This window comes from Diplotaxodon limnothrissa, linkage group LG7 (genome assembly GCF_057381915.1).
Source record: "Diplotaxodon limnothrissa isolate DT_005_m linkage group LG7, D_limnothrissa_male_GT1.1, whole genome shotgun sequence".
NCBI lineage: Eukaryota > Metazoa > Chordata > Actinopteri > Cichliformes > Cichlidae > Diplotaxodon > Diplotaxodon limnothrissa.
Genome location: NC_140602.1, coordinates 60,604,655 through 60,628,044, shown reverse-complemented (window position 1 = coordinate 60,628,044; position 23,390 = coordinate 60,604,655). Strand labels below are relative to the sequence as shown.

Sequence of the window (23,390 nt, the reverse complement as noted above, 5' to 3'; positions counted from 1 at the left end):
GCGTAACTGTTTTTCGCAAAACACCGTGTGCTCTTAAAATCCGGAACTCGTGATCGTCCACAGTGGTAGTTTACTCGCAGCAGTGGGCTTTAACGGCAAACCGCAGCCGGCTCCACACATCGCGGAGGTATTATGCTCTTCAGGCTATGATATATCAGGAGTCATGGCGGGTTGGCACCGGGTAACTGCCTTCTGTGTCGGGCTTTTATTAATGCTGTTGTCGGCACCCAGCTCCGAGAAACCGGCGGGGAAATGTCTCGGCGAAAAGCCTCGTCCATCCCCAAAACCCCCGGTCGTCCTCAGTAAGTGTTTCCTTCATCAATTTATTCCTTAGTTTGTCTTCTGTTGCCAAATAGTTGCACAACTTGCTGTCGTCCGTCAGTTAGCTAATCGGCAGCTGGCGATTTCGAAAGGAGACCAAACTCCATTTAAAGGGGGTCAAATTTAAGTTCTCCTGATGTTTATCAGCCATCATGTTAACTTAAAAATAATTCTGTATTTATCATATTACTACTTGGCAAGTCTTCAATTCGGCTTCAACATATTACACATAAGTCAATTCATTTTGAACTTTTGTAAATGTTTGGCCTGTTGTTGTGCTTGTCATCAGCTGCCAAAACAGAGAAATCCTCGTGTGTGCATCTCGGTGTTCAAGACTCTCTTATGATCAGATAATATGACGTTTCATTATTTTAGCTGTGCTGTATCAAAATAAACTCTAAAACACGTTCCCACAATAAATGCAGAGTTAAAATTTGCTTTCAAGCGAGACGTCCTTAAATTGTTGGCTTCTTGAACGAGGGTTGGTTCGATTTACATAAGAAATAAGAAATAGGCTATCTTCATCTATCTGAAAACAAAAAAAGACATATAGCTGTACTGCTGTGGACAAGACTGACTGATTAACGTTATTTGAGGAAAGATTTAAACCTGCCAGCTGCGTCTGTGCCTGTGTTAAAGGGTAATCGTTTACAGCTCAGCCATCAGGTCATATGACAGAACGCGACTCTTCAGCTCAACAGCCAATCAGCTCCTCCAGACGCTGAGGGAGTCTCCCCTCATACCTTTCTGGGCCATGTAACCTTTAGGAGTGACTTTAAAATAAATAAGAATAAAAAATGAAATGGGTTTTACCTCAAAATCTCATTTTTCATTTCATGTTTTATACTTGTTTGGCTGTACTGTAGACTTTTCTTTTTTTTTTATACAGCTTACAGAATGAAAAGCACAGGTGTAGTGACTTGTTTTATTCAGCTGAAACCTTCCCTGACTTCTGAATGTAAGCATAGCTTGTTAAGAGTTATAATTACACCTGTACACATTACAAGTACTATGTCCGGCATTAAAAATGCCATAGCTGACAGACAGGTAGGAGTATATTAGAAAGAAAAAAAGAGCGTAGTGGAAAAAGGAGAAAGATGAGGATAAGGGACAAAGCGCCAACTGCTGCATTTTTTTATTTAAAAACACAAACGGCACTTGAAAGAGAGAAGGGGAAAAATAAAAATAGATATGATCGTGTGAGTGTCACGAAACACATTTTATGAGGAAGAGAAAAAAACCACAATGCCAGAGGCAGAGAGGCCCAGGAGACCCGGACCATTTGTCCCACCCTCCTCGCCCTGATGCCAAGGGGCAAGAGCCCCACACTATCGGAGGTAACTGGGAGTTGACTCCTCCAGAGGCCGCCCATGCCGTCATGAGCTGATGACGATCCCAAGGACGAGTGATTTTCAAGACACATCTGTATCTGCAGCCTCTGGCGCCCCAGTAGTTCTTGTTCGGATTTTTGTCAGAAGGGAATTTTTGCTTCCTTCTTGATACATATTACAGTTTCACACAATCACTCAGCTTTGCTGTTTCTGATTCAGATTCTGTGCTAATTTGAAGTAGTCCCAGTTTCTGTGTGGTTTACAAAATCACTTAATGCAAGCACCATATTGGTTTTTTAGGGACTTCTCCTGACAGATCATGTGTCCTACACGACAGCTGCTGACATCTGGCTGAAGCCATGAATTGTTTTTGTTTTTTTGGGGTTTTTTTTGCAACTCTGTGTTTAGATTTTATATTTCCTCATTTATTTAACCAGTGGGTCATCCGCCTTGGTCAGTTGTGGCTTGCTTCACACAAACTGCAGTTTTCCCCCTTAACGTCCACCCGTGTGGAACCTGTGTGCAGAAACTGAGCGTCCCTTTGACAGAAGTCTTTAAAGGATTTATTTGTATTCTACTTCATGGACTAAAATAAAAGTACAGTTCACATGGTGTCCACCTATAGTTTTGATTAAAGTGTCACTGGGGAAGTTCTGGGAAGGTTTTTGGAGTATGGGAACAGTAATACAAACTCCTCAACTGCTTCAGACCAAAGGCTGAATTGCAGCTGAATGTCTAAAGCATGTTTTTAAAATTATTGTACAGTCAGATGTGCTGCATGCATGATGAGACTGACTACTCTGCTGGATCCATGGCTTCTTAACCGATACATAATGGCAGATTAAATTTCTGCAGTTCATCCACTCCTCCGCTGGCTTCTTGGGATTTAGAGTAATTTGCACAGCTTCTATATGGTTACATAAGTGCATGTTAATAGTCTAAAGGCTAAGTGCTGATCAATGTCCCTGATAAGTGAATCATTGCTAATGTTGCTCATTGCAGTTCCAGGAGATCTGGGAAACCAGCTGGAGGCGATGCTGGACAAACCCACTGTGGTCCATTACATCTGCTACAAGAAGACTGACACATACTTCACACTGTGGCTCAACCTGGAGCTGCTGGTGCCTGTAGCCATAGACTGCTGGATAGACAACATTAGGTGGGTGTCGGTGCCTGAATTTGTCACGTGAAGAAGAGAAAAGTGCTGTTTGTCAGTCGCTGAATTAATTACCATTAACCAAGTTGCCCCTTTTTACATTACTAGCTTTTATTGTTGTTTGTCTTCATTGATTGTAAAAAATATAAAATCTTAATGTGCTGTTTTTTGGTGGAGAAATGCTGAGGTGCCAATACCTGGATAAGATAGTCCTCCCCTTTATCAACAAGGTCTAGAGGATAACAAAGTGCAATCTGCTCAAAGACATCAGGAATTGAGTAAACCTGTACTTTAGTACAGTCATAAGAATGATAAAGTAAAACATCTGGAGAGAGACGTGTAAGACAAATTCTTACTTTAGTCCTACTTTGGACTCGGATTGACTAATCTGGGTTGACTAAATCGATCATGGAAATTTTAACCTGACTTTCTTTGCGCTGCAATTTATTTTCACAAAGTATGAGCTTTTATTTTGAAATCAAAGCAATGGGAATAGATCGGTTCTCACCTGACTGAATGATTTTTCTGCAAGCAGCACATTTGTACTGCAGCTTGACCAGGTTACCAGGTTTTCAAGGGGTGACTGTATCCCATTATTGTGGCTCTGTGGCTTCAGATCATGCCAATACCACTTTGCATCTCTGCTGTAGAGATCCCTGGAAAAGAAGTGCTTATATTTGCCAATGTTGTTAGTGATCTTCACTTACTGTCATTTCAGTTTTGTTGGAAAAGTCCTTATTTACCCACATTTCTACAAAGGGATGGAAACTGCTGAAGGAGTCAGTCCTACACACATAACAGAATTATTAACTGGAAATACCCCAACGTAAAATGTTAGTTTGGGTTACAGCAGGGTACCTCCACTTGTTGCCTCTATAGTACAATGTAATGGCAGATTTCACTCGAATAAGGAACATGACCAAATGCGTTTAAAGCTTGGCATGTTCTCAGATGCTCATTTCTGCTTTTCATACCAAACATCTTTACTTTCATCTGCGTTGTATATCTACAAACCGCACATGTGGAAGTTGTTGTCACACATAAATAACAAGAAGGTGGAATAACGGAGACCTAAAACGAGAAGTGTTTCTGTTGCCTTGTAAAGGGCGCGCGTGTGTGTCTTTGGTTGACCACAGATGCAGAACTGAGATAAATTGAATATTGCAAACTTGTGTGTGCAGGCTGATCTACAACCAGACCACACACACCACCTCTTCCCCACCAGGTGTGGACATCCGCGTCCCTGGGTTCGGGAAGACCTTCTCAGTGGAGTACCTGGATCCAAGCAAACGCAGTGTGGGTGGGTTAAATGGCCACATTTTTAACTGACGTCCTCTCACTGTGACCAGATTTTGTTGCTGATCAAATTTACCCTGATACCATATTTAATGCTTAATGTTTTCTCATGTGTGTGTGTGTTGCAGGAATGTATTTCTTCAGTATAGTGCAGGCACTGGTAGACTGGGGTTACACCAGAGATGATGATGTGAGAGGAGCACCCTATGATTGGAGGAAAGCGCCCAGTAAGCTACCACACTTGAAAAACCAGGCGGAAACATGGCCAGAAGTGGTGCATATTTAAATAAAATAAAAAATCACAAAACTGTCGAGGGTAACAGGTGTATTTCATATATTTACCAGAACTGCTTTGCTCCAGTTCCCCTTTCAAAAGTTGATTCTTCTAGACCAGAAACCTCTTGAGTTTTGGTTTCCAGCAGTTGTGAAGATAATGATGGGGATTAAAATTATTAGTTGTATATTTTCTGCCCTCAAACGGGGTCAAATTTCCTTTTACATCCATGCCCAAAGTGCTTGAAGTGAGCGTGTCATGCAAACCGACGTCCACTGTTTATTTTTGAGCAGGTGTCTTTAAAAAAGATCCCTCATTTCTAACTTTCCTCCATAGACCACTTTGTGGTTGTTGCCCATTGTGATATAAGAACAGGCCAAGCATTCACCTCGGCTCGACTGGCGCTCTCGAATTTCCAAATTGGAAACTGCAGTCTGCCTTCTTATATTCTCAGTCTAACTGTACCAGAATGGAGTGAAGCCACCACCAGCTCATTTGTATTTCAGTCCACAGTCTGTTAGAAACAACGCAGTTCAGGCGTGATGACCTGTGGTATCTTGGACATGTGATATTTCAACTAGCTTATTACACAAGCATTAAAGATCTATATGCAGCCAGCTGTTTTGCAGCAGCACATGAGTGACTCCTCAATATTTGGTTGGCCGGGACTTTCCTTAGTTTTCTAATGAACTAGTCTTATGAGGTGATTGCATAACTCTTAACATGCATCTCTTTACTGGAACAGAAGGACATATAAAGCACAGTAGCCAGTATTTTGAAGAACATGTTCGTGCTATAAAGCAGCTGACACATTTGTCATGCACTGCATTTCTGCTTTCATGCCCTGAGCATAAAAAGGAAGGTTTAAGTCTTCCATGATGGCTTTGTCTCTTGAAAAAGTAGACTTGTGTAGAAATGGATGTGAGAAAATTGATTAAACCGTGAGGGCTGACTGGGTTTTCTTGAGTGTTCTTCTCATACTAAAGATTTGCCATCTAGTTTTATTTGTTTGACAGTCGTGAATGTCATAACGTTTTGTGTGTGTCATCATCTGCTCTCATGTCTTCGTCAGATGAGAATAAAGATTATTTCTTGGCGCTGCAAAAGATGATTGAAGAGATGGTGGAGAAGGCTGGAGAGCCCGTGGTGCTCATCGCGCACAGCATGGGCAACCTGTACACTCTGTACTTCCTCAACCAGCAGCCACAGGCTTGGAAAGATCGGTACATCAAGGCTTTCGTCTCTCTCGGAGCGCCGTGGGCCGGCGTAGTGAAGACCTTACGTGTGGTCATCTCTGGTAAGAGACGAACCAGCATTACAAAAAAAGTACTGATATACATGTTGTTGACTGCCCGGCATAGTCACAAACTCTGTGCCTCGGCACCAGAATACTGTGAACAGAACATTTTTGGATCAGACATGCTTTTAAAAAAAAAAAAAAAAGTCTCATAATTGGCTTATTTGTGCATAAAATTAAAACAGTTAATGTAATGTAGAGAGGTTGTTCAACCAGCTCACAGTTTGCCACTAAAGATGAAACATTTACTGATGGGAATATTCAGACATATTAGATATACTTGGCTCTATGTTTAGATATGTTACTGTAACAACTGTCCTGCTAATTGAGCTACAGCTACTAGCCCTGACATTAGCTTCCTCATTCATAGTTAGTTCTATGCAAAATATATCGTATGTATAATTAATGCTGAACTGTAGCATCTTAATCGCAATTATCAGACATTTGCTGCTTTAATTGGCCAAAGATTCAGACTGAGAATCCCAGCTGAGCACCAAATTGAGGGCCCTCAAAACTACATCAGCAAAATGTAGTTTGACTGGTTTCTTTCTAATTGCAGATGCAGTCTTCACATTAAAAATGTGTGGAACGTGAAGATGAAAAACATCTTTGCATGCTAATCTAGAAGTTTTTTGCATTTTTGGAAATGCAATGATCAGCTAGAAAAATATTAGTTAAGTCCATCTTTGTGTAATCTTCATACACTAAAACATTTTTTGTCAAATAAATGTCTGGTTTTACAAAGGATATTAGGCTGCAACTGAATTTTACAGGCCAGTGTATTGGTTTATTAATGTCAGACCAAATCTATAATCCACACCGGAGTTTACAGGAATTTAAAATTCTCTGCGACAGCAGTCTTCCACTTTTTGCTCTCTGCTAGCCTACTCGAGAAATGTTCACCAAACTAAAACTGAAACTGACAACAAATATTTGAAATAAAATATCTTCTGCAAGAGCATCCTGACCAAGAGACTGAGGACTGCGGCATATATCAGGTGTTTGCCAGGACATGCTTCCCTTTTCTAAGTCACCACTCAACGAAAGCTTTAGCTATCTTTCAATTCTCCATCCTTTTATTTCTGTTCCACTTTCTAGGTGATAATGACCGCATCCCAGTGATCAGCCCGCTCAGGATTCGCTCCCAGCAACGTTCTGCTGTCTCCACCAACTGGCTGTTTCCCTTTGTCCGCTCCTGGCCCAAAGATAAGGTGTGTGTTTGTTTAAATGGGAATTAATTTTTCCTTCTATGTCAACATAAACTTATTCCTGACACGTTAGAGCAGCCTTACAGCAATGGTTGGTGATGTAGTTTTAGACAGAATATGATCATCAGAGGTGACCAAATCAAGTGTTTCCACCTCCAGGTCTTTGTCCAGACACCTACCGCCAACTACACTGTGCAGGACTACCATCGCCTCTACTCTGACATCAATTTTGAGGACGGCTGGATGATGCAGCAGGACACAGAATCGCTGGTGGCTGACTTCACACCCCCCGGCGTGCCTGTCCACTGTCTGTACGGTGTAGGCATTTCCACTCCTGAAGCATTTCAGTACTCAGAAAAGTTCCCAGACGTGGAGCCCACAGTGTTGACCGGTGAGGGGGACGGGACGGTGAACCTGTACAGTGCCCTCCAGTGCAAACGCTGGATAGGAAAGCAGAAGCAGCCTGTGACGTTGGTTGAACTTCCACAAAATGAGCACGTTGACATGCTGCTCAATGTGACAACTGTGGACTATATTAAGAAAGTGGTGTTTTCTCCGTGATGCTGGCTGGCAGGCAGACTGCTCTGTTTGCCTTACACTGACACGCGGAGCAAGACGGGAACTGACGTCTCACCTGTCTGAACAATGATTGCCAAATATTCCCCATTTATGCCACAATGCTCAAGGAAAGTATTACGGTTCTTTAGGACAAATGTAGGTTGATATATATATTTTTTTTTGGATTTTTATAGCTGTTACTCTAAAGTCTACATGCAAAGAGTTAAACTCTTTGCATGTAGACTTGCATGTGCTTTAATAAAATGGTTGATGTTTTGATCTTCAATGAGATTTCTGAACTCTGACTGTATTGTGGTAAAATTGTAACTAGTTAAAGCAAATACTGAATTTACAGCCTTTTCATTCCAGCTGATTTTTTATTTATTTATTTTTTTTAAATATAAATCCTGCCTTTTTTCAAAATTTCATCTTAGCTGTATATCGCTGGTTGTTAGGATTCATGTTACAAAAAGCGCGTGCTGAAGGATTAGACCCATACACATCTGATTTCTAGGTTTCAAAGATGGTTGAATTTGATATCTTCTTGGACTAAAGACTTCTCCTTTCCCTGATTTAAGCCTTCAAACTGTTCCTGAGGGAAGATGACACACTATTGGTCATAAGATGGAGTTTATATCTACCAAATGGAATTTAATGTTTTTAACTGATTAGTGATTTAATTTGTGAAACCTAGGAGTTTTATCAGTGAAACTTATCGATTGGGTCTCATGAGGACAACTTAATTGGCTTACAAAACTCATAAAGTGGCCAAAGCAACATAAAAGCTACCCTAAGGCTCAGATTTACCAATCAAAAAACTCTTTGTGAGGCTGCATGTAAGGCAGAAAGTCAACTGAAGAATCAGTGCAGTCTAGACACCGGCCCGTAGGACACATGCTGCTCTTGCCATCCTGCTAGTATGGGGTTATCTTATCATTTAAAGGTGGCATTTCTGCTGAATACTAGAAGTATTTCTGGTTTAAACTTTAAATTTATATGTATCAGATCAGTGGGTACCTCAAGGCACTTCACACTGGAAAGTCAGCAGAATAGAAGTCCAATAATCAAACAATCCTTGATGAGCAAGCATTGGATGACAGTGGAGAGGAAGAAATCCCTGTTTAACAGGAAGAAGGCTCCAGGTTAGGTTTGCAAAAGCCATGATTTGGCTTAGAATAAAACTTTTTTTTTTTTTTTTTTTTTGGGTCTTACCTTCGTTTACTCAAACACTAGAGGTGTCTCACACACATGACACTGACTTCATAACTGATTGTTTACATTTGTGGGTTTAAACTTTACTCTGTGCAGACCTATCAAAGGGTCTGTTTTGGGTTTCTCTCAGAGGGTGAGCCCAACCTGGGCTGGCTAGTCAGGGGAAGAGGGACCCCTTCTGTGTCTGCTACTGAATACACTGAATGCCATCATTTAAAGAGCTGATGCTTTTTTGAAATGCTAAGATGGTTTGTTCAGGACAAAGATTTTAATAAATCCTAAGACTTTTGTATATATCAGGACCGAATGATTCAATAAATTAGTTCTTGACACCAGATTTCATGCTCTGAAGCTTAATTACAGCCACCGGGGGATGACTCAAGACCATGAGATGGGTTTTTCTTTTGTGGATGTGAAAAGTTCAAAATTGGACAGTGTGTTCTGACGTGACTGTATTGTGCCATGCTGCCCCTCACCGGGCCAGACCAAGATGATCTACTTATTCACGTGCTGCCTTCTATTCATTAAATTCTTTCAAATATTTGCAGTGAATCCCTCTTGTATACCTTACTCTAAAGCTCTGTTTTATTTTCTCCATGTATGGATGTTGTTTAGGAAGATTAGGACTATGTGAATTATATGATCAAGTCAGGCACACACAACATTTGCTCTAACCACAGGAAGCCCCAATATTTCTGTTTGCCAGGGGGAGCTAATCAAAAATGTTGAACAAAAACAGGGAACTAAAATTAAAAAAAAAAAGGCTCAACTTTAAGAGAACTTCACTTTGACTTCATTCAATATGTGAAATCTAGATTTTGACATTTAAACTTCTTGAATATGAGTGAAACCAGTCGCTGAATTCCTTCCACTGTTCTGGTAAAACGTACAGCTGTGACACTTGAGGTTTCTATGCTGACCAAATCCACAACTTCCTTTCAGCGATTCAGTCATGCATATGCCATAATTCTTCAGCGCTCTCACCACTGTCCCATACGTAATGGAAAAATACAAAAGAAGTAACGTCTTTATTTAAATACATAAAACATTTCAATACTTTTGCAGTTAGCTGTGATTGTGTTCGTTGGGGCGTTTCAGGAGTTTTTAAAAGGACATTTAAAATGTTAGCAATTCAGTGAACACTGGAGTCAGAGCTGAGGTAACGAGTCTCCCTCATATCTGTGCAAAGACAACATCAGCTTTACTCCATTAGTAACTTCATGTTTTAGGATTCCAGAGCAAAGCGGAAAGTCTTGTTTCCCGTCCTGCAGCGAAGCTCCGAGCAGTCCAGCCTCAACACAAATGGTCCGTCTTCGTGGTCGTCTACTAGACTCTACAACATATTCAAAAAATAAAACAAATTCAGTTACATCTACTGCAGCTGGGCTAAAGAACCTGTGCTCTAATTTTGTTAAAACAGAGTTTGATAACTCCAAAATGAAGGAAACTCTGGGTCTTCTGCTCCAGAAAGAGGGTTAACTTTAACTTAAATTCAGTCAGTTAAACTCAGGATTCTGTTAACCAAACCTGCTCGCTGTCGGGTTTCCTTCAACCCGAGTTTCTCTGAGCTCCCCTCTCATCAAGCCTGAAGCAGCTGACTAAAGCGTAACACCTTTTCATTTGTATGTTGATATTAAAGCACATACCAGAACAACTTATTTCACACATGACCAAGGACACACAGATCTTTGGACACGTTTGGATTAATTTTCCAAAACTCTAAAACTGTGGCATTACGGCAGCTCAAACAATTACAATACATAACTGAAATTTTCCCTGTTTAAATGAAGCATATTTAAAATACAGGATTACACTATATCCAATTTTATCTTATCAATAAGTAACTGTGAATCCTCCTTTTATCCGAGCTTCACTGATAACTTGTGAAAAGCCAGACTGCTGACCAATCCTTGTTTAGCAGATCCTTTACAGTGAAAGACAACGAGCTGACAATAAAGTAACAAAAATGAAGAGAAGCTGATTTTATGTAATTACTGCTTGGCCACTACAGGTTTTCATATCCCTGTCTGGGTTTAAAGTGCCATTTCTCACAGACAGGAAATGAAAACGGTATATCAGCACTGATGTGTGACCCACTATTATCATAGTTTTAAGAATAATTCAAAAACATTTCAGTCAGACTGTTGCTTATCTGAGATATACTGAGTTTATTAATCACACCTGGACTCGGCTTGCTATGACAAGCAGACTGGGCCCTTAAAATCAACTAAAGAACTACAAAAAAAATCTAACAAATTAGGAGGAACAAAGAAATCATATAAAGATAATACAAACAGATGTCAGTGCTGGGATTTAGGATTTAGGAAAAATCACAAGTTGTCCGAGTACCTGCAGCTCCTGCATGCACTCCTCCATCTGCACTGTCTGGTCTCCCACACACCAGGCCAGACTCACGTGGAAGGATGGATCCTATGAAACACATTAAGGAACATTATAGGCTCTTTCAGTGCTTTTTTTCTAAAGATGAGATGATAAAATTATTTTTCTTTTTGTAAATTTGCTGTTTGTTCTCTGATGTGTCATATTAAAGTTGCTGCTTGGTATCTGTGTTTAACACCACGCCTGCCCTTCGATCAGAATGAAGAGGCCGGTGCAACATAGAAGAACATCGCGCTCACTAATCAGAACCCTGCATTTAATGTGGCATTACTCTACTGCATACAAAATCATCACACAATAGTGGGTAAAGCTGCAGATTTGTTTGTGTGTGTGTTTAACTGACCTTGTAGAAAGTCTCCAGGCGAAACTCTGTCATCGTCCTGTCAACAGCTCGGATCAGATCCAACATCTGAGCATGCCCAGTTGACACTTCCATCCCCAGGAATGTCCTGCAGGCAAAACACACACACACAGAAACTGGAGCAGCATACTTTTTGGCAGCAGATCTGAACAGTCTGTGCAACAATGACAATATGTGTAAAGTATGAGGACAGTTGTGCATCCAGTTTGATGATATACTAAATGTTATGTTTTCCCCTAGCTGGCTGATCTGGGGTGGGTTTTATTTCCTTGTTGAGGAACGCAGCTGTGAGCTGCAGCAAGAGTGCCGCTAACTAAGTCACATATTTTGACTTTCAGCTGTCCAGGATCGATGTCTGTCCACCTTCAAGTTTAGAAGGAAAGCTTCTTTAAACATTTGCTTTCGCAATCTAATCTTTGTTAGTTGCACAGTCAGCTCTTTACTTCTAATGTTCACAGACATCTAAACGTTGATCCTAAAATCTACACGATCTCACAATCAACACCGAACCACGTGGAAGCGCTTCTGTGCAATTTTGTGGCTTTGTCTCAAACAAAGCTCAGCATGCATGTTTTATCAGTACACATGTCAGTGAGCTGGTGTGGATGTGCTGAAGCTGTGTAACGGTCCAAATACTTACAGTCTGACTTCTGTTCGAATTAAAAACTCAACTGTACCTCGTTTTCTCTGCATTAGAGTACACGCGCAGTCTCTCTGCCGAGCACACGAACCTGGCGATGAGCAATACAACCAGAATAAGTGTGTCACCAGAGTTATAGATGTCTGCATTTTTCTGCACACTGTTTCCTTTATTTTTTCCTCTTTTTACCATCTGGTCTTGTGATTTTAGATTTTTAAATGTTAAAACTCTTTTGCATCTTATAAAATAATGCCACCTTACTTACCAGTACATTAGTGTTGTCACAATACCAGTGTTTCTGACTTTGAAAGCTTGACATTTAAAGCTGGGAAAATGCAATAAAACTTCTGATTTTTATTAAAATTAAGTATATTATAGCTGTGCCATGACAACAAGGTTCATTTTATCATATTAGCACCAACATAACAAACTGCTATTAGACTAAAAATTTGTCAGTCACAAATCATTAACCCATGAGTGGGCTTATTTAATACAGCTGATAATCCTATATTTGACACATAGATTGACCTAGATTTATAAAATCAACAATTTCTTACTCAATCTGAACCAAAATGAATGACTGAGTCCATAAACTCAGCAGGGAAGTGTTTACAGAATTCTGTTTTTCCATACACTTCTATAGGACCTGAGTCTTTTCCCCCCACAGTTATCGCCATCTAGTGGCCTAAAGATTGAATGCAGGATTTTAGGCACTCTGCACTGGCTTCACTTCTCCTACACAGAAGTGTGGCCATGTTTATTTATTTATTTATTTTTTTTAACCACCTGTGATCAAATTCACACAGAAGCTTCTTGGGGATGAAGCCAACACAGAGATGCCAAAAGCTGCAGCTCCCTCCAATGGCCACTTGAGGGTGGCTACAAAAGCAAGCCAACACCCACTGGGTTGTCCCGCGTTAAAATACCCAACTTCAGAGATCAAATCTAGATGTTTACAGCCTGGTACACAAAATGTTTTTGACTCTATAAATTATATTTTCAACTTATTTAATAAGTCATTCATCTGGGTTTTGTTAAGGTTTAAAAGTTAAGAGTTTTCCGAAAACTAAACTGGAGGCTTTAAGAAAAAGCAGAGCTGTACTCTACATTAAAAAAAAATATAGCTCTCTTTTTGACATCACTGAAGTAAATAATTAATCCATATCATTATAATAAATTAAAAAAAAACAACATAAAACAACCTTTTGCAGCCTGTAAGACTTGACTTGAGGCTCTGTGTGAACGGCTGGATCCAGTGGTGTCTGAGCACCACTGTCTGGGACAGGCTGAGGTGGAACTCATCCTGCACAGTCAAAACCACACCCCGGGCACATGCTGCCGAGAGAATCCCATCCAACAGCTCCCCAAACTCCTCTTCAGGATGATCTGAGGAGACAGAGAGCAAAGCAGGCACAAGGTGAGAAATCAAGACGTGAGCTTCGTTGACCGGTCGTTGGTGTACACAGTGACTGCCTTACATGGGAAATAAACGTAGCTAGCCCAGTTTCCTCTTTCATGCTTGAAGGAGCGGATGCGTCCACCATGAAGAGAGCTGTCTTCAGTCTGTGAGTCCACCTCATCTGGAAACATGGTCAAGACACAGCCAGGGAGAGGCAGTCTGCAGAAAGCACAGCCAGGATGGAGTAATTCTTTTTACCCAGCACGCTTTAATATAATTTATATTTTCCTCAGCTGTGACGTAAAGAATTCTGGGCGTCCTGGGAAACGCAGGATTTCTCACTCAACGGTCACTTTTGTTATTGCTTGATTGAACAATTATTTGCTCCAATTTATGTTATTCTATCTGAAAATTTTGTATCAGCCTTGTAAAGATGGAGTTATGTTTTCTCACCTTTTGTTTTGTCTGCGTGAAAAATCCAAAGATAGACACCTGAAAATCTTGCTTGACAAAGAAATGCATCAAATCCTCACAAGTAAAAAGTGGGAAAATAGCAGTTACGTAATTACTTTAAAAAGTTCATAGTATTCAATTATGAAATCTTTTTGGGTTTTGTTCACTGTTTATGATTTATATGGGTATTACTGACCTTCACAGTTTATGTAGTTAGGTCAGTTTGGTGCCAATGACGAGAACTTCCGTTTTTATGACTATTCAATTTGAGAAAGTTGCAGGGAAACCAGGTTATGATCTCATGGGGCAAACAAAGAGGCAGATGGATAGGACAGGTTTGAAATAACATTTATTTATTTATTTATTATTTAGTTTACTTCACATTTTATAGATTGCCCGTTGCCCATACTGTTTTATTCTGTTATATATTTATTTATAGTTTGGGCAGGTTTGGTCTTCCGTAGTTTAGCTATATCACCAACGCTAACACCCGAGAGAGGGTTACACAGCCATGAGACACACCTTGATTTGCGGCTCTCTTCCTCAGTTTTGGGTTTTTTCCTCGTTGGCAAACCATCATCTTCCTCTTGGCACTTTCGGCAGGTAGTTTCACTCTGATTTTTCGCTCCTTCAGCTTCACCGCCAGCCTCACCGTCCTCCTCCGAGCTGCTGCTGCTGTAGCCAACCAACATTTTAAACTACCTGATATTCCGCCACATTATTTAAAATAAGAGATCAACTCACGGGAGCTCATATAACTTTTTAAACCATGCACATAAGAAAGGTGCCTGCCTTCCAGCGCCTTCTGCGCTTCACTTCCGATATAAACAACCTGTTGTAACCATAAATTAGGTTCCGGTGTAACATAACGCCTGCTGTAAATCAGTTCCCCTTTCGATGGTTTGTGGATAAAGAAAATGTGTATATACTGTATCAGCTGTGTATCTTATGTGTATTAATGCAGTGTGAGCTATTCGGAACAAAATATACCAAGTTTAATAGAGTCATTTAGAAAATGTTTTTTTTTTCTTTTTTTTTTCTCTATTCTTTAAAGTATAGATACGGAACAGGGATACTTTCTTTTTTTGCTAAATCTTACATTAAAGCCTTCACACACTGGGCTCTATACTTGTGTGTGTGCGTGTGAGCATGCCAATTAACTCTTGCTTTATTCATGTTCCCGTGCGCGCGGGCAGAGGCTCAGTAGCTAGTCGATACCAGGCTAGCAACTTCTTACAAAATGCACATCTTTCCGTGAGCCGCGAGGATGCCCTAGGAGTCGGACGCACGTTTACGTGAAATGATGCTGTTTGCGGGGCTGATGGTGAAATCGCGGGAGAATTTCCGCGTGTTTTAATGAGCCGCAAATCACATTTTTTTCGCCCCCCCGAAGCCACAGCGCTTGAACAAGAGAGCATCCGAGCACCTTTTTGCGGATGTGAGGAAGGGACCCAGCGCTTTTATGGGGAACAGCTAGCCTACGATCACACAGAGAATACTCAGCAGCCTTGACTGGACACTCCGGGTATGTAAATCTGGCATTTTCCCATCGTTGTTTACATGAAGGGCTCGTATAACTAGCGTGTTGCTGTTGCTGCTACCTGGCTCTTATTTTGCTGTGACTAGCCTGCTAATCTCCATCGTAAGCTCCTGTGGATGCGTTAGCAAGTGGCTAGGCTAGGTAGCTAAGCTAACCTGGTTACAGTGATCTTCGCCTGGAGACGAGAAACATTATGATGCGCAGACGCTGCTTTCCACTTTTTACCGTGAGTCGGTGGGCATTTAGTTTCGTACATAGAGAGGGGAGGGGACTTCACCGCCACTATTATACCATTTAAATAAAAGCCGGCTCTAATCTTTGCGATCTAAGTCTGTATGTTAATGAGTTCACTTGCTGCTGCTTTCATAGACGTTGCATATCTTCAAACACCCTCACTGTTTACAGCCTAATTGCGCTGGCCTCACCTTGACCAGTATCATTGATCTCGTTGTCATTGCCATGAATATATGCTTTTTGAAGAATGAATGTAAGTGAAGGTCTAATGATGACTGCAATGAGAGAAAGTGCCCACATGTGTAGTTACCCGCACAGTCTGTCATTCACCTGTTTTAAACCTAATGGACATATCTAATGATTGCTGTAAATTTTTAGCTTCATATGGCAAGTAATTTAAAATTTTCACACTTTGAAATCTGAGGCAATGTTTGAACACAAATGGCTAAAAACTATTGAAGATAAAAGCCTGATATTTTTCCAGCTTTTCTTACCATAAAAGAGAATCAGGAACTGTAATTTGGGACAGTGGTATAAAAAATGTCTCGCTTGTTAAATATGAAAACCAATTCAAGCAGACCTGTAAAGTCTCATATTTGAGCCCTTCTCCTCCTCCTCCTCCCTTTGATTTGCCTTGATCTCACCCTCCTCTGTCACAACAACCCTCTGCATGTTTTCCTTCACTAAATCCATGAAGCTCCCTTAAGGTCTTCCTTTTCTCCTGCCTGCAGCTCCATCATCAATGCCCGGTATATCCTCTATCCCTCCTCTGCACATGTCCATACCATCTCAGCCTTGCCCCTCTAACTTCTCTCTCCAAACTGCTCAACCCTATCTGCCCCTCTGATGTACTCATTTCTGGTGTAGGTCTGGCTTTAAATTTTTGGTTAAACATATAAAGACTGAACAGATTGTTCAGTCTGGGTGTAGGGCTGGAATCATTAGCTTAAAAAAATTATTATCATTACTGAATGCCAGTTGCAGTGTTTGTTATAACCCACTTTAATTCTGTTTTTAAACAGATACCACCTGAAGGCAAAGACTAAAGTGAAAGTAGTTGATTTACCTTTACTACTTCACACACCTGGTCATCTTTTCCCCTTGGCACCTGGCTGTTTTCTCACCTGCATCTCCACCAAGCAGCCTTTGCATTCCGGTGCCAGCTGCAGACATGGAGTGAGTTTATGTTTCATTTCTCCTTCACAAACACAGAAGCTTTTAGCTTGTACTTTGAAATACCTGTTGCTCTCCCTCTCTTCCTGCAGTTGGGCCACACCAGCTGCCAAGCTCAATCCTTACACTCGAGCCCGCATGACAGAAGCCTGGCAGCAGCATGCAGTTGCACCACCTCAGGTTGTCCACACCATCCCTCCGGGTGCTGAGAACGCATTGGGCTGTGCTGTGTATGGTATCGTACTACAGCCAGACACTACGTCGCTACAGCAGCATGGACAGCAGAGCCAGCATGGACAGCAACACAGTGGGAGTCAGCAGCATGTAGGTGGGCAGCACAGTCAGCAGCAGCAGCACCCTGCCCAGGCCCAGCAGACGTCCCTTCAGGTTGGGACAGAGGGAGGACACAAGTGTGGGGCTTGTGGACATGATATCTCCCACCTGGCAAACCCACATGAACATCAGTGCATGGTGACTCAGGACAGGTCATTCCAGTGCACTCAGTGCATGAAGATTTTCCACCAGGCAACAGACTTGCTGGAGCACCAGTGTGTTCAGGTGGAGCAGAAGCCGTTTGTGTGCGGGGTGTGTAAGATGGGCTTCTCCCTGCTCACTTCTCTCGCCCAGCACCACACATCGCACAACAGCACCAACCCAATGAAATGTTCAATATGCGAGAAGACCTACCGGCCTGGCTCTTCTGGCAGCGCTACACCCAACTCCTCGAGCAGCTCCCAGCAGCCCAGCAGTGATGGGGCGTCAGCCAGCAGCAGCTCGTCCATTCTGCCGTTCCCCTCGGCCCGAGACCGGCCCTACAAATGTTCCGTGTGCCAGAAAGGCTTCAAACACCTCTCAGAACTGACACGGCACGAGAGGGTTCACACGGGGGAAAAGCCCTTCAAATGTGACACGTGCGACAAAGCCTTCAGCCAGTCGTCACACCTGCAGCACCACCAGCGAACACACAGCAATGAACGTCCATTCAAGTGTGCTGTCTGTGAAAAGAGCTTCAAGCACCGCTCCCACTTGGTGCGCCACATGTACGTGCACTCGGGTGAGCACTTGTTCAAATGCAACTTATGTGAACTGCACTTCAAAGAGTCTTCAGAGCTCCTTCACCACCCTTGCCACCCGCAGGGTTCTCGGCCGTTTCGCTGTGCCACCTGCGGTAAGGGTTTCAAGCGGCCATCTGACCTTCGCCAGCACGAGCGCACACACTCAGAGGAGCGTCCGTTCCACTGTGACGAGTGTCAGATGAGTTTCAAGCAGCAGTATGCACTGGTGCGCCACAGCCGCACTCATAAAGACCCCACAGACCGCCCATTCAAATGCAATCTGTGCGACAAGGGCTTCATGCAGCCCTCTCACCTCCTCTACCACCAGCACGTCCACGGCATGGACAACTTGTTCAAGTGTGCCTCATGCCAGAAGGAGTTCAGCCAGTCAGGAGAGCTGCTCAGGCACAAGTGCGGGGAGTCGTCCAACAACTCGCCTGACAAGCCATACAAGTGTGACGTTTGCGGCAAAGGCTACAAGAAGAGTTCCACGTTACAGCGTCATCAAAACTCGCACTGCCAGGAGAAGCCCCTCAAGTGCTCGCTCTGCGACCGCCGCTTCCTGTCCTCTTCAGAGTTTGTGCAGCATCGCTGCGACCCATCGCGGGAAAAGCCACTGAAGTGCCCTGACTGTGAGAAACGTTTCAAGTACTCGTCGGACCTGAACCGACACCGGCGCGTGCATACAGGCGAAAAACCGTACAAGTGCGGTCATTGCAATAAGGGCTTCAAACAACGCGAGCACTTGACCAAACACCAGAGCACGCACTCCAGAGAGGGTCAGTTCAAGTGTGTTTGGTGCGGAGAGCGTTTCAGTGACTTGGGCTCCTTGCAGGACCACACAGTGCAGCACACAGCTGATGGAGGGGGCTACCCTGTGCCCCAGTGCATATAAACCCTTGACTTCTTAGTTTGAACTTTTGTCTGTCCCTTCTGGGCTATTTATTCAGCCTAACATTAACCACACTTTCAGGAGAGTCCTGAATTGTTCTATTCATTCCAACAGTGCTACATCAGGGTTTTGTTGCTCTGCTAATCTGCCCAGTTAATGTTACTCCAAGTCTTGTCATTCCATAAAAACTGAACATTTTTTTGTCTCTTCTTAAATCTGGTCCTTATTTTAATAAACCCAACCCTTACCACAACCACATAACTCCCAGGAACAAGTGCCATATTGCAGGTTGATCTAGCAGATCCACCCTAATTTCCTCCCCTCAGAAATGAGCAGCAGAAGCATCCCTGTTATGTCAGTAAAAAAGTAAGACAGGATTTGTTGTTTTTAAAACAGTTTGGTAGGATGTTTAAGAGAGTATTGAGTAAATCATTCAGGCTGAGTCGCAACTTTTAGTATCCACTAAAGTGGAGTCCTCTTGTTTTTCTTCTTCCCCCCCCTCTTGCTACTATAGCCCTTTTCAAACATGGGATGCAAAGCATTCCATTAAGGTGATAGCAGATTGTCATTCAGGCATAGGTCATATTTACGTTATTGGCGCCCATGGTCTCATTCAGACATGCATCAGACCTACTATGGTACTCATGCAAAATCTTTTCATACCTCAAGAAAAAAAGCTTGAGTGTCATCAGCATTGACTCCAGACTTTAGATTATTTTCTCTGTGTGCGCTGCAGCAGAGAGATGTTTCTTCTGAAATTGGAAAAGCAGAAGAGCATCACAGAGGAATTATTTAACTATAATTCTAGAAACTAGAATTTGACTTAAAGAGATCAAATGTTTTGCACACAATGAACTGAGGAATTCAGGAAGTCACGTGTGTAATCTCAGTTAACGTGTCCACTTGTCCTGTATCAAAACTGATACTTAAGAGTTTACGAGGTCTGATCTTGTAGGATTGCCATTGCGACTTTTACATAAAAGTGACCCGAGTGCTCATTTACATGAAGTTTACTCATTTCGATGGTGTCAGTTTAATGGAAAAAAACTGCATGTCTGCAATGGGTTTGTGATGACTGCTCTTGGCCTCCCTTCAGTTTCTCCCCCTCTCATTATTACCTACATCTTTCCTCTGCTTCCTGCTCTTCCTGACTCAGCCTGTCACTGTTTAGTATCAGAAGTTTGCAAAGTGTGACTTTCCATACCGCCCTCCAAGACACGCATGCACTCACTTTAATATCTTTGGGTAAAGAGTGGTCTGAAATGCTTTGGGTATCCTTAACCTCCATTTTTATTTTTACTCTTCTTATTAAAGAAGTGGCCAGTGAAGGCCTCATTTTACACCAATTAGCAATAACATAGCAGCCAAAGGTGTTGACCCAGTGTGTTGGAACAAATTCTATCCACAGAGGCACCACAGGCCCCCAAAGATCTGCTGCCAATGTCAGAGCTTTTTTTGGCTCCACGAGAGGCTCTAATGCAATATTAGGCTGGTGGTTTTAATGTTATGGCTGATCGGTGTATGTGAAGTGAAACGGCATTGGGGATTTGGGAATGCGTTGTCCTACGGTTAAATAATTCTATGTGTGAACAGTATAAAGCTACACCCTGTGGTGTGTAGACTAATCAGCCAGCCCAAATTTAAGTCTGCAAAAGCTTCAGCTGTTCTAATCCTTCAATACAGAAAAATATATTTCACACTAATGTACTATTCCTGCAGAGGTCAGTGCTGTCGTGCATTTAAAAGTGTCAAAGTCTCTCATCCTCATCCTGTATATAACTCTGGATGTGTGGGTGTGCTTAGCCAGATGAGTCGGAAATGTCTTTCCTATGAAAATAGGTATTGAAGAGCTGTTTTTGTATTCTTGCTACTTTTTACCACGTGAAATGTTATGAAAAATGCTTTTTTTTCTTTTTTTCTTTTTTTTGTATTTCGTTTTCATTTTTGTAGTCCATGTAGTGACTGTGCCAGTGCGTCGCGAGGAGTCTCAAAGAGAAACCCGCACATGAGTCTGAATGCGTGAATGTAAACGGTGTTCTGTCAAACAGGGAAATTCAGACTGAAGTGAATTGTAGTAGAATTATTTCAACCAACCTGCCTTTTTCTATTTCTTTGTTATTACTGTTGTTATTACTAACTGTACTGGTCTTTGTGAGAGCTGTTTCTGCGGGACTGTCCTGCAGCATGTGTTGAATAATTTCCACGGTTTGAAAGACCTGTTAAATCTGTTTGTCCTGCTACGTACGACGTCGTGTCTGTCAGGGTGGGTTTATTACCAGAGAGATTGGCTCCTTCCTCTCCTCTGAAAGCTATGAGATTGTAGTTGTGCTTAAGGGTCCTGGAACACCAGTTAGTTTACATGTTGGGTGTGAACGCCGTGAATGCTCGATTCATGGTTTGAGTGCAGTATTGAAAAGAACCGAGTACACACTGAGGAGACAGAAGTAACTTTATTTTTTTAAATTCTAGCTTGCAGTTCTTTTCTTTTTGTTTTCGCCTTAAAAGTGGGGCCGCGGTGCCTCTCTGCCTCATCTACTCCTTTCTGTTTCTATCCACCATCATCATTATTATTATTATTATTATTATTATCATTAATTATTTTTTTACTTTTATGAATCTGGTATTGAACGATGTTCAGAACAAGGTGGATTTGAGGTTTAAAAAACAAAAGTACTGTAAGTTGTTTGTTTGTTTGTTTTTTAATTAATGTTATTTGAATTGATATGAATATCTGTATTCCTGGAGGGAGAGACCAGGGCCTTGGGGTAGGTGTGCCACAGCTTTGGAAATGCAGAATTACTATGACACACACACACACACATCAGGAATCATTGGGGCTGGGTTCATATTTTGCCAAGAAACGCAAGTGTGCAAGGACTAGTTGATCGGTGCTGACACATCATTAGATGTGTATAATAGAAAATAGTCGCTCAAGTTGCAGAATAATGACCTCACTTATGTGTATTAATAATAATAACAACAACATACAAATGTATGTTCCAAGCCAAAGATTAACCTAATGCCAGCCAAGCAGCACTGTTACAGTGATTAGTACTCCTGACCTTGGCTGCCTGGATGCATTATTTTATTTCTTTTTTGTTCATTTTTTTATGTCGTAGAGTACTGTTTGGGTCGGACCAAAAGTTACAGCGAGGAAATCTTCAAAATCAAGTGGGGTGGGTGGGTTTTTAAAAATTTGTCGTATCTGATGAGCAAACAGAGGAAAACATTTTGTACAAGCACAAATGATTACTCCCTACCCTCCTGCAGTGAAAGGCCAGTAAAGGCACCAGTTAACCCACCCGTTGTTTACTGTTTCCTTTTCAGTTCCAATAAATAACCCCGTCAGACCCTGGTGTCTCTTGCTCTCTGCATGCTTGCCGTGTTAGTTCCTGTGTTTCTGTCTTTGGGAACCAGTGTCACCAAGCCCTTCCTCCACACAGCGCCATTCCCTCAGATATCATTTCTTCTTTTTTTCCCTTTTTTTTTGTCCAACCCCTCCCTCCCAAATTGTACTGTAGTTCATGTGAATGATGTTGAAAACAAACCTTTGAAAAGAAAAAAACTTTGTGGCGACATACAGTACGTGTACATTCATGCTAAGATTATCTGTATGTATGTAGCATTCAATTACAAACGGCACTAACAAATAAAACTTTTTTTCCATTTATAAATCTATAAGATTAATGAAGTTATTTGGTAAATGGCCTGTATTTGTATAGTACTTTACTTAGTCCCTAAGGACCCCAAAGCGGTTTACACTACATTCAGTCATTCACCCATTCACACACACATTCCACACACTGGTGATGGCAAGCTACATTGTAGCCACAGCCCAAAGCCCATCGGTATTTTGGAACTAAAGCCTTCCTGGAATTCGCACGTTCACCTCGTTAGATACCGAGAAGCCCTTCGACCGTGTCAAAACCTGTATACGTCCATCTGAAAACAGTTTTTCTTGGTTAAAATAAAAATCTGAAATCCAGTGTGTCAGATTATTAGACCATTTCATTTCAATTACCATTCAGACATTACAAATGTTATACAATTCTCAGTTTAGTTCAGCACATACAGCTTCAATCATGGGGAAAACTGCTGACTCGACAGCTGTCCAGATGACGATCATCGATTTGCTGAAACAGCTGGCTGTTTGCAGAGTGCTGTACGGAAGCATATTAACGGTATTATGCACCTTCTACCCTATTATGGTAGGAGACACTCCTGAACCAGAGACGTCAGAGGCGTCTTACCTGGGCCAGGGAGAACAACATCTGGATGTGGACCTCCTCTTAGATGAAGGAACAGAGCGGTAGTGAAGTCCCATGTGAATGTCCTGCACTGTGTGATCATTTGTGGTGCAGTGTGGTGTTGTTGGTGGTTGATCAACTCCAAAGTCAATAGAGTGTCTACCAGGACTTTTTAGAGAAATTCAGTAAAATCTTCTTAAGAGCTTTATGGAGACAGCAATTTCCTTTCAGCTTCTACTCATAATGCCAAAACTGCTACCAAATAGTTTGGTGACCATGTTATTACTGTGCTTGATTGACCAGCCAGTTTACCATCACCTGAACGCCACAGAAACTCCGTGAA

General features: G+C 41.9%; 3 protein-coding genes across 4 annotated transcripts; 2 read left to right on the top strand and 1 right to left on the bottom strand.

Annotated features, from left to right (window-relative positions):
- The first annotated feature begins 40 nt into the window (after nucleotides 1-40).
- On the top strand, nucleotides 41-7,673 carry pla2g15 (phospholipase A2, group XV). The gene is made up of 7 exons (XM_085360095.1): nucleotides 41-302; nucleotides 2,655-2,811; nucleotides 3,990-4,108; nucleotides 4,233-4,331; nucleotides 5,451-5,675; nucleotides 6,774-6,886; nucleotides 7,043-7,673. Exons 1-7 carry the CDS (start codon nucleotides 164-166, stop codon nucleotides 7,442-7,444), a joined length of 1,254 nt encoding a protein of 417 aa, XP_085216221.1. The 5' UTR covers nucleotides 41-163; the 3' UTR covers nucleotides 7,445-7,673.
- A 2,046-nt stretch (nucleotides 7,674-9,719) lies between these two features.
- usb1 (U6 snRNA biogenesis 1) lies at nucleotides 9,720-14,757 on the bottom strand. 2 transcript variants are annotated; one of them, XM_085358586.1, is made up of 7 exons: nucleotides 14,429-14,757; nucleotides 13,533-13,672; nucleotides 13,257-13,440; nucleotides 12,092-12,145; nucleotides 11,397-11,502; nucleotides 11,003-11,083; nucleotides 9,720-9,986 (listed from the first exon to the last, which is right to left on the bottom strand). In XM_085358586.1, the coding sequence occupies exons 1-7, from the start codon at nucleotides 14,596-14,598 to the stop codon at nucleotides 9,879-9,881; spliced, it is 843 nt and encodes a 280-aa protein (XP_085214712.1). In that variant the 5' UTR covers nucleotides 14,599-14,757; the 3' UTR covers nucleotides 9,720-9,878. The 2 variants fall into 2 exon arrangements, with proteins under 2 accessions (XP_085214712.1, XP_085214713.1); XM_085358587.1 differs by lacking the exon at nucleotides 12,092-12,145.
- Nucleotides 14,758-16,711: 1,954 nt separating this feature from the next.
- znf319b (zinc finger protein 319b) lies at nucleotides 16,712-18,803 on the top strand. Its single transcript, XM_085360093.1, has 2 exons — nucleotides 16,712-16,856; nucleotides 16,946-18,803. The coding sequence occupies exons 1-2, from the start codon at nucleotides 16,852-16,854 to the stop codon at nucleotides 18,801-18,803; spliced, it is 1,863 nt and encodes a 620-aa protein (XP_085216219.1). The 5' UTR covers nucleotides 16,712-16,851.
- Nucleotides 18,804-23,390: the final 4,587 nt, after the last annotated feature.

Coding starts and splice junctions, on each gene's coding strand:
- pla2g15 (XM_085360095.1), top strand. CDS start 164: ATGGCGGGTTGGCACCGGGTAACTGCCTTCTGTGTCGGGCTTTTATTA. Junction 303..2,654: donor AAAACCCCCGGTCGTCCTCA/GTAAGTGTTTCC, acceptor TGCTCATTGCAG/TTCCAGGAGATCTGGGAAAC. Junction 5,676..6,773: donor CTTACGTGTGGTCATCTCTG/GTAAGAGACGAA, acceptor TCCACTTTCTAG/GTGATAATGACCGCATCCCA.
- usb1 (XM_085358586.1), bottom strand. CDS start 14,598: ATGTTGGTTGGCTACAGCAGCAGCAGCTCGGAGGAGGACGGTGAGGCT. Junction 13,673..14,428: donor GAAGAGAGCCGCAAATCAAG/GTGTGTCTCATG, acceptor TGCTTTCTGCAG/ACTGCCTCTCCCTGGCTGTG. Junction 11,503..12,091: donor TCTAATGCAGAGAAAACGAG/GTACAGTTGAGT, acceptor TTTTGCCTGCAG/GACATTCCTGGGGATGGAAG.